This window comes from Corvus cornix, chromosome Z, assembly GCF_000738735.6.
Source record: "Corvus cornix cornix isolate S_Up_H32 chromosome Z, ASM73873v5, whole genome shotgun sequence".
Classification (NCBI taxonomy): Eukaryota; Metazoa; Chordata; class Aves; order Passeriformes; family Corvidae; genus Corvus; species Corvus cornix.
The window spans coordinates 13,978,006-13,986,986 of NC_046357.1; the positions used below are offsets into that span (position 1 = coordinate 13,978,006).

The 8,981-nt window shown below is 42.8% G+C and overlaps 1 protein-coding gene across 1 annotated transcript in view; it reads left to right on the top strand.

Annotated features, from left to right (window-relative positions):
- The window catches only part of GOLPH3 (golgi phosphoprotein 3), a 32,843-nt gene extending 28,454 nt beyond the window's left edge, over positions 1 to 4,389 (top strand). The window contains exon 4 of the mRNA XM_010395138.4: positions 570 to 4,389. Within this exon, the coding sequence (XP_010393440.2) occupies positions 570 to 994 (425 nt within the window). The 3' untranslated portion in view covers positions 995 to 4,389. The remainder of the gene's footprint in view (positions 1 to 569) is intronic.
- The last annotated feature ends 4,592 nt before the right edge of the window (positions 4,390 to 8,981 follow it).

The window sequence follows — 8,981 nt, forward strand, 5'->3', positions numbered from 1 at the left end:
ACATATGCTTCATGTGTGCATACCTGTGTCACAATACATCATCACTGTTTCATCTGGTGGAGGCAGGAAGGGGGAGAAGAGTTCAAACCTGGAGAAATAAAGAAATGCGCTACGTAGGTGTGCATTAGCTTGTCTCTGTGGCAGAAGAAAGGCAGTAACACTTCTTGCAGTCTCTGACATGGTAAAAGGCTGGACTCAGAAAAATGCACAAAGACTGTAGAAGGTGCTTGATTTTACTTTATTGTTACTAAGAGTAAATTCATTCTGCATAACTGTTTTGTTTTACGAGACAAGGTTTTTGTTTACTTGTCATATCTGTAATCAAGATGTGACTTAGCTATCATTTCATCCAAACTTTGAACATACCCCAGAGCTCCTCCAAGGAGGTCCTCCTGGTCTCTGCCTCTGTGCCAGGGATCAGAGAAATGCTGACAGGAGCACAGTGTCTTGTAGTCTGCTCTGTATAATTTTGACAGCTCCACAACGCGCCACAGAGGGGGAAAAAAAATCACTGCAACAGTGCAGCTTAAACTTTGTCTGACTGTTGTGTGGTTTTCTTGCTGTTTTAGGTGAAACATGGAACCCACTGAAGTTGCACTACCAGCTACGAAATGTCCGTGAGCGGTTAGCTAAAAATCTAGTGGAAAAAGGTGTACTGACAACAGAGAAACAGAACTTCCTTCTTTTTGACATGACTACACACCCTCTCACCAACAACAACATCAAACAGCGCCTCATCAAGAAGGTTCAGGAGGCAGTTCTTGACAAGTGGGTAAACGACCCCCACCGCATGGACAAGCGCTTGCTGGCGCTCGTGTATTTAGCCCACGCCTCAGATGTCCTGGAGAACGCTTTTGCCCCCCTCCTGGATGAGCAGTATGATTTAGCCACAAAGAGAGTGCGGCAGCTCCTGGATTTAGACCCTGAGGTTGAATGTATGAAAACCAACACTAATGAGGTTCTGTGGGCTGTTGTAGCAGCTTTCACAAAATAACTGCATTCAGACTGAAGTGTTCTCTCTTCTATTATGTAAACCAGTTGTTTCTCTTTTATTGACTGTTCATGTTTTCTGTAATTTGTACCTTCTCACATGATGAATCGGCTTTTGTTTAATGGGAATTTTAAGTGGTGTATTCCCTACTTCTCTATCTGTATACAGGATTCTGCTGGTACAAGAGACTTTCCTGTTTCAAACAACAGAAAAAAAGGGTTAACTGCCATATTGGCATTCCATTTCCTATTCCGTTTGAGTTACCTTAAATACTTTAATTTTTCACCACATTGTTATTGAAGTGGTTTGTCACCAAAGTTCCATGTCAAAGTGTCTGTCAGGACATTTTATACACAGATGTTTTCAATTATATCTAAAAAAATTACTTAAAAAGCAGAAATGCCATTAAGCAGCTTTGTCAATAGTTCCTGTAAAATGCCCCATAAATTTTAATTTTCATGCAAGTCTCTTGTGTACTTATATTTTCATTAGAACAATAGCTGAGTAATAAGGCTAGTATAGAAAGGTCCAATTGTTTCATAAACCAGTCTTGGGAGGGGATACATTCCATTATATTGTATATATAGTTCAAATTGTATATTAACAACTACCCCATCTTAGTATTTTGCAAGATCTGATTACTTGTACACCTGGTGCCCCTTATTTGCTGTCAGCCATTGCCATCTGATGCAAGGAAAGGCCTCCTGCAGAGGTCCTGTGTGTGAAGGCTGTTTGTTCCTGGAGTCTCTGGAGTTTGCCATCCAGGTATTCTCAGTCTATGCATTGCCTTTGAAAATTAGTGAATGGAAGACTGCTTTCTATCATTGGTACTTTTCTCTTTCCCTCCCCTTCTGTATGGAAGACACTCATGACCAGTACTACTCTTGAGTGCAGTTTTTGGTTTTGTACACAAATTAATGTTTGTCTCTTAAACCTTGAACTGTTTTACACTTTGAAAACAAAAAGTCAGTCCTAGCAGGTGTTGCATGTAAATGGTTAGCAAGTAATGGCAGCAGTCAGACAATTCAGATTTCTGTAGTGGGATGCTCTGCTATATTTTAATTTTTATATATACAATTATGCTGATTAGCACACTATTGTAAAGAAACCCAAAACCTATATAAAACTCTGGCTTTTTAAAATTTATTGCCTCTTTGCCGCTGCTTGTTATTTCCCATTGGTTTCACAGTGTAAATATTATGCATTGAAAAAATTAAGCATTGATTTCTATATTTTTTTCCTCATAACAATGCAGATTTATAGTGGGGCTTACAGGTGTTTAGAAACCTTTTGGTTAATATTCAGAGCAAGAATACTAGATGGTGTATAACTGTAGAGTTGAAATTTAAGAGATCCCTTAATCTGTATACTAGCTTTTTACCTACAGTAAATAAACTATGATCTTGAAAGTGCCTGAAACAGAGTAAGCAAGTCACTTTTATTTTTTTGTTGCTAATTAGAAAGGTTTTATTGCCTAACTGAAAGCTTTAGTTACTATCCTTCTTATTAGAAAGGGAGAATTTATATTAAGTAGTTCAAACTGACTTAATCAGTGGTGTCGCTCGGATCTGCAGGATTCATGGCTGGGACAGGCTGAATTAATTTGGGGATTGTGCAGCTATGTCTGCGCTAGGTAGACCTCTTCAGTCTTGAGCACAGCTCTACAGCCTCATCTGTGACTGGACTTCTGCTTTTGCACTTCATTTTCAATCATTGAGATGCTTAAGTAGTTGACTTTAAAATACAACTTAAACTCATTGTACATCTATAACCTTTTTTAAGGAAGGTTTTTAAAAATACGGTTCTTAACATTTAATGGCACACTGCTCTTTCAGTTCTTAATGCTGTTTCTTTAGACAAATGAAATTAAAAGTATATTGTAAGGTATTTCAAACTCTGGTTTACAAATAAAAAGACAAACAGTGTTCTGTCACTTGTAAGATGCTGTGTTTAAAACTTTGAGGAGCTTGGGCATGAACTTGGGACATTGTCTTTTAAACATTTCAAGCTGTGACTGCTTTTAAGTGGAAGAAAAACGAAAATTGCTGTGTTGCTGTTATATTTGACAGCTTATGGAATACTTTCTGTATACTTGGTAGTATATGCAGCTCACAGCTTTCATTGTCTCTCTCTTGTGATCTGTTTTCTCATTTTCTGTTGCTCTTTGAGAGGAGGAAAAAGTAATTAGGCAGAAAGGTCAGAAAAATGGTGGAGTATGCCAGGAGCAAGTTATGTGCACAAAACTTTTTAAATGGCTGTGAAAATCTAAGCTACTTGAAACATGCTTCAGACTGAAAGTACCTTTCACAGTCGTATTTCTGGCCTCTCTTTGTGAATATTTTCCATTTTCCTGAAGGTTTCATGTTTGGTTGTGGGGGATATTGGAGTTTTATCACCCTTACAGTCTGCATGGTTTAAAAGAAGTCATCCTTTTAATCCCCTCCTCAAAAGATGATTTGGGGTTCTTTGATATTTTTTTCCCCCCCACACAGAAGATAACTGCACACAGTATTTATCAGCTTTATTTTGCTTAGGTAGGACCTCTGACCATGATGCGGAGAGTCTGTGCTGGACATGTCAAAGACACTGGATGTAAGTGAGGAAGGGTTTGTGAAGAGCAAGAGTATCTTTGCTGGACCACCTGGTGTAAACCTGGATGTGGGGGAAATAGATGAGTTTTTGGAGTCTTGAGTCCTAAAACCACTTCAAAAAGCCCAAAGCCTCCAGGAAGGTAAGTTTATTAGGTTAACAGGAGCTGATTTGGCTAACATCATTGCCTTCATTGCTATTTCAGGTTTTAATAAAATGGTTTAACATGGGAGACTGTGTTGATGAGATTCAGGTGCCCTCCTACCTGTTGGCTGCTACTGCAGCTCACAGAGACCTACCTGGTGTGCAGACAGTTCTGTCTGCTCCAAACCCTCGGCTCTCAATAGCTGCTTCAAGTGAAGACTCTTACCCAAAGCCTGAACTTGGACATGTGCCTCAAGGAACAGCATGTATTATTCAGGGACACATTCTTTTAAAACAAACTTTCAAGTCAAAACCAGGATTTTGAAAGTTAAATCACCAAGCAGTATCTGTATATATGTGTGTATATATACACACACACACACACACACACACATTTTCACAGTCCTTGAGATCGACATCCTCCTCTCTTGTGTTTCTAGAGCTGGCGTTACAGTGCTGTTACATGGAATGGTAGTGAGACCTGTATACCATAAATGATGCTTTGGAGGCAAAATTTGCATAAATGGCAGTAGAAGGCTGCGGCCTGAGTGCTCGTGTGTTCATGCCCATTTCTCCTACAAAGTGAAGATACGTATTAACTGATGTTTTCTCTGTGAACTGGACTGAATCTGTACTGTAATAAAATAAAGCACTCTTTCATGCTATGAGCTGCAGGTGGTTACTGCATATCACATGCGTGCAATACCTAAAGGATTTTTTTTTTTCATTTGCTCAGTAATTTCCAGTTTTTCCTGAGGCTGCAAGTATTCACCAGTTTGGGAAACAGAACTTTTTTTAAGCTTTTCATCAAAGTCTTAGCTCTGCCTCAGCTGGGCTTCAAGCACTTCAGGCAGCCAAAATCTGTTACGTCCCAGTTTCCCCTGTTGTCCATCTGTCTTTCTCTATGGAGGTGGGTTTCCAGCTTCAGAGAAGTCTGAAATTTTTTTCTCCCCTGGCTTTGGGCTCTGGTCTTCCCTGTTTCTTCTCTTGTTGCTTGGTGACTTCAGCAATAGCGTGGCCAGGAGGACCAGAGCAGTGGTAGTCCTCCTGTGCTCAGCACTGGTGAGGCCACACCTTGAGTTCCGTATCCAGTTGTGGGCCCCGTAATTCAATAGGGGACATTTGAGGTGCTGGAGTGTGTCCAGAGAAGGGCAACGGAGCTGGGGAAGGGGTCTGGAACATAAGTCCTGTGAGGAGCAGCTGAGGGAACTGCAGGTGCTTGGGCTGGAGAAAAGGAGGCTCAGGAGTGACCTGATCACTCTACAACTCACTGACAGGAGGGTGTAGCCAGGTGGGGATGGGGCTCTTCTCCGAGGGAACAAGTGACAGGACAAAGGGAAATGGCCTCAAGTTGTGCCACAGGAGGTTCAGGTTGGACCTCAGGAAGAATTTTTCATTGAAAGGGTAGTTAAGCACTGGAATGGCTGCCCAGGGAGGTAGTGGAGTCACTGTCCATGGAAGTGTTCAGGAAACAACTGGATGTGGCACTTAATCCTGTGTTTTAGGTGATGGTTGATTAAAGGTTGGACTTGATCATGGAAGTCTTTTCCAACCTAAATGATTCTGTCATTCTAGAATATTTCTGCTGTTGCTAATTTTTCTTTACTAATCTTTTTCTCTCCTCTCAATTTTACTATCAACCCAAACTTGACTCTCCATTACTCTCTCCTCAGAGTTATTTTCCCCTCTGATTTGATTCCCTATCAAAGCCTCAAGGAGCCTCCTTTTTTTCAGCAGATGGGTTTGTCAAAAGCAGCTGCCTTGATGGCTGAACTGAAGCAGCTGACAGCCTGCTACAGCTCGTAACACCTGGTTTGGTAAGGTGAACAAAACCTGGTGCTAATTTACCTTGAAACTTGTCTTTGCCAGCTTCTAAAGCAAATTATTGTCCATGCAGCAGGGGGAACTTGCAGCTGAAGATGATGATTTTGACAGTTCTCTAATGTAAGTAGATCTCGTGAGCCAGTGCTTCAAGGACTTGCTCATCTCTCACTTGAGCTTTTCCTGCAGTGAGGGTGTTCTATACAAGAGTAATTTTTCCTTTTGGGTTCTCTGCTTGTTAAAAAAGTTGAGTTTGTGTTGCAGCTCAAAGAAGCATCTCTATTTGGCTGTTTTTACAAAGGTGTAGGCATGCATTATTTACAAGGTTTCTTTACTTGTATATTATGTGATTAAAAGGGACAAGTGGGAGAAGAAAGTGGTATAGTTACACTTAAAATGTGATCAAATAAGCCATTTTCTTGGCACAATGTACTAAAATGTTCTGGTCTTTCACTTCTTTTCTTGATTACCAAGTCATCATTCAGTTAATTTTCATCTAGTGCATCTGTTGTTTGCTCAAAAAGGGTTTGCTATCATCTATGCACTAGTCCTTCAAGATTTGTATTCTGTTGCCCCTTACTTTTTTACATTTATTCAACTACTGGATTTTTTTCTCTCTTTGACATGGGATTGATCTTGAAGGTAGATGTTAGAGAAGACTTTGGTGGGTATAAAGTGCAATGACAGGCAGTTCATAAGCTTTCTTTGCTACTGCTAGGGCATCTTTATAGGTCCTTCTTTGTTTCCTGACTGTTCAAATGAAACCAAATCATGTCTCAATCAGCTTTTAAAATCCTGCTCTGACTCCTTAAGTTCCTCAGGACCTCAGACACTTCTGAAAAATACAATTTAACTAAGTCATGTGTAGGTTTTGCAGTTCTAAACAAAACAACTTCTACACACTATTAAAAACCTCAGACCTTGTGTTTTCAGAGAAGTTGCAGAAGAAATTTATCAAAGCCAGATCATTTTTCTGAGCAGGAATCTTATGGTAACCCACCTCAGCAGTGGCAGTAAGCAGAGTCCTTGGCAGAGGAGTCACACTGGTGCCTGAACAAAAATTGGTCCAAGTGAGCTTCCTGTCCTGGGAAGATTTGGGATTCCTCCTGTCGTGAACCTTTCTCACTGTTCCTAATTAAGACCTTGCAGGGATACCTGCTTCTTTTCTCTTCACCCCGGTGACATTGGTGTTGGCTGTGGGCCAGGGGCTGGGAATGCTCGGTGCCTCTCAAGTGATGTGGGAGCCAGTTTCCATCTGGGCAGGCCATGAGCTTCATATCCACAGCAGACCTGAGCATCCTCCCCTGGAGCCTGCTCTCCCAGCAGTCCCACTCTGTGCACCAAGGAGACCTCTGGGGCTGGGGATTTTTCTCTTGAGCGCAGCAGAGGAGGTGGGGAGCTGTGCAGTGAGAGCCTGGCTCATGCCCACCAGTGAACGCGCTGCAGATGTGTCTGGGGCTGCGCCTCTGCCTGCGTGGGAGGGGAGCAGCTGCTGCTCACAGAGGTTCCGGTCAGCCCAGGAAACGCCACGTTACATGGTGAGCGGTTCTCCTTGAAACCCGGGAGTGCGTGTGACCTTCCTCAAGATGGAATATGTACAAATAAAACAGGCCTGAAATAAAATGCAATTATAAACACATAATAACAACTGGAGTCTGTTTGTTGGATGCGTTGCAAACAGGAAATGGAGCTAACTTCATTGCATTAGTAGATGCTTTGCTGCAAGGATGTTGCCTGATGTTAGGCTCTAGCTATTGAGAGCTTCCTTCTGAGATCCAGCTGAAGATTTGCACACATTTTAATATACCCGAGTCTGAGACGCTCAGCCAAAAACATCAGAAGGTACAAGCAGTACTGATATGCAAAGAAATTTGCACACAGCATTTAAAAATATTTGAACCAGCTTCTAACATTATCTTTTAAGAGGAGACAAAGTTGTCTTTTGATTGTACTGAAGTATCCTTTTCTTTAGTTTTAAGTTCCTTCTTCTAGATGGAATGGACAGGACTTGCTGCCAAGATCACATATGGCTGACAGTCAGCACAAGGGTTAAGGATTTGAGAGCCACAAACAGCAGAAATGTCTGGCGCATTTTCAATTTCTCTGCACGGCGATAGAGAGAAGCAGCAGCCTTAATTGAAGTATGTCTTCTGAAGGTAATTGCTTCAAGGTAACTAGAGGTACAAGCAGTTTGGTGAGCTGCTCTTAGTGTGTCTTGCAGGCTCTGTTCATCAGCAGCTCAGAACGGAGTTCAGAAACCCTGTGGGGTTACAGTAATGAATGAGGTTTGGTTCTGCTTGGTCCTCAGCTCTTTGCTTATACAGTCAAATGAGTCCCAGCTCTCCCACGTCAATGTCTCTGAGCTGCCCAGGGCTCTGCAGATTTGCCACTTGCCTGTTTCAGATCTGCAGCCAACTGTCAAGGCTGCCATGGGACCTGCTCTGCTCCCAGGCTCTTCCCATCTCCAAGGCTATGAGCCTCATGTCCCTGGGCTTCCCTCTCTCAGCCCTGGGGATCTATCAGGTTCACAAGGCAGTGTCACGTGTAGTGTTCCCAGATGAGGCAGCCCATAGCGAGCACTGTGGGTCTGAAAGTGAGGAGATAACCAAATGCCATGAGAGATGAGGAAACGCTGATGTGTACTCTTCTCTGCCTGCCCCAGCGCGCAGGGTGTGCCCCAACAGCTTGGGGTGGAGGTGGGCAGCCAGCATCAGGGACTGCTCAGGGAGGTTGGATGTACAGATCCATACAGCTGGATGGGATTCACCCGAAGGAGCTGAGGGTGATGGAGAGATTCAGCTGGGAATAACCATGGTGACTCAGAGAAGGCTTTGGGGACTGGGCCAGTGATGTGCATGTCTTTGAGATGGAGAACAGGATACAGTCAGCCTTGCCTCGGATCCTGCAGAGATGCAGGAAGTGCAGCCTCTTTGAGTCCACTCCAAACATGTAACAGGGCAGGAGGGCACTAGGGAGTGGTCATAGATTCATGAAGTCCAACTTGGCCTGACTGATAAAATTGCCTTCTGTGATGAAATGCCTGGCTGTGGGGACTGGGGGTGGGGGAGTAACAGTGGATACTTGTCTTCAGGGAGGCTTTCAACACCACTTCATCATTTTTAAGAAAGAAGCTGTGGAAGAGCTTATCAACATTAACAATACCATGTGAGGTGTGGTTTGAGGTCCCCTGGTTCAGAAAGAATGCTGAGGAAATAAGGTCCAGCAAAGGGCAGTCAGGATGATCCTGGGCCTGAGGGATATTGTTATAAGGAGAGGTAGAAAGAGGTGGGATATTTTAATCTAGGTGAGAGAAGGGGTAGGGGTCCACAACTACGTGGTGGGGCAGTCACAAAACTAGCAGGGATCAGCTCATCTCAGTAGCAGCAGATAATACACCAGTGGATGATAACATCAAACTGCACTTTTGGAATTTCAA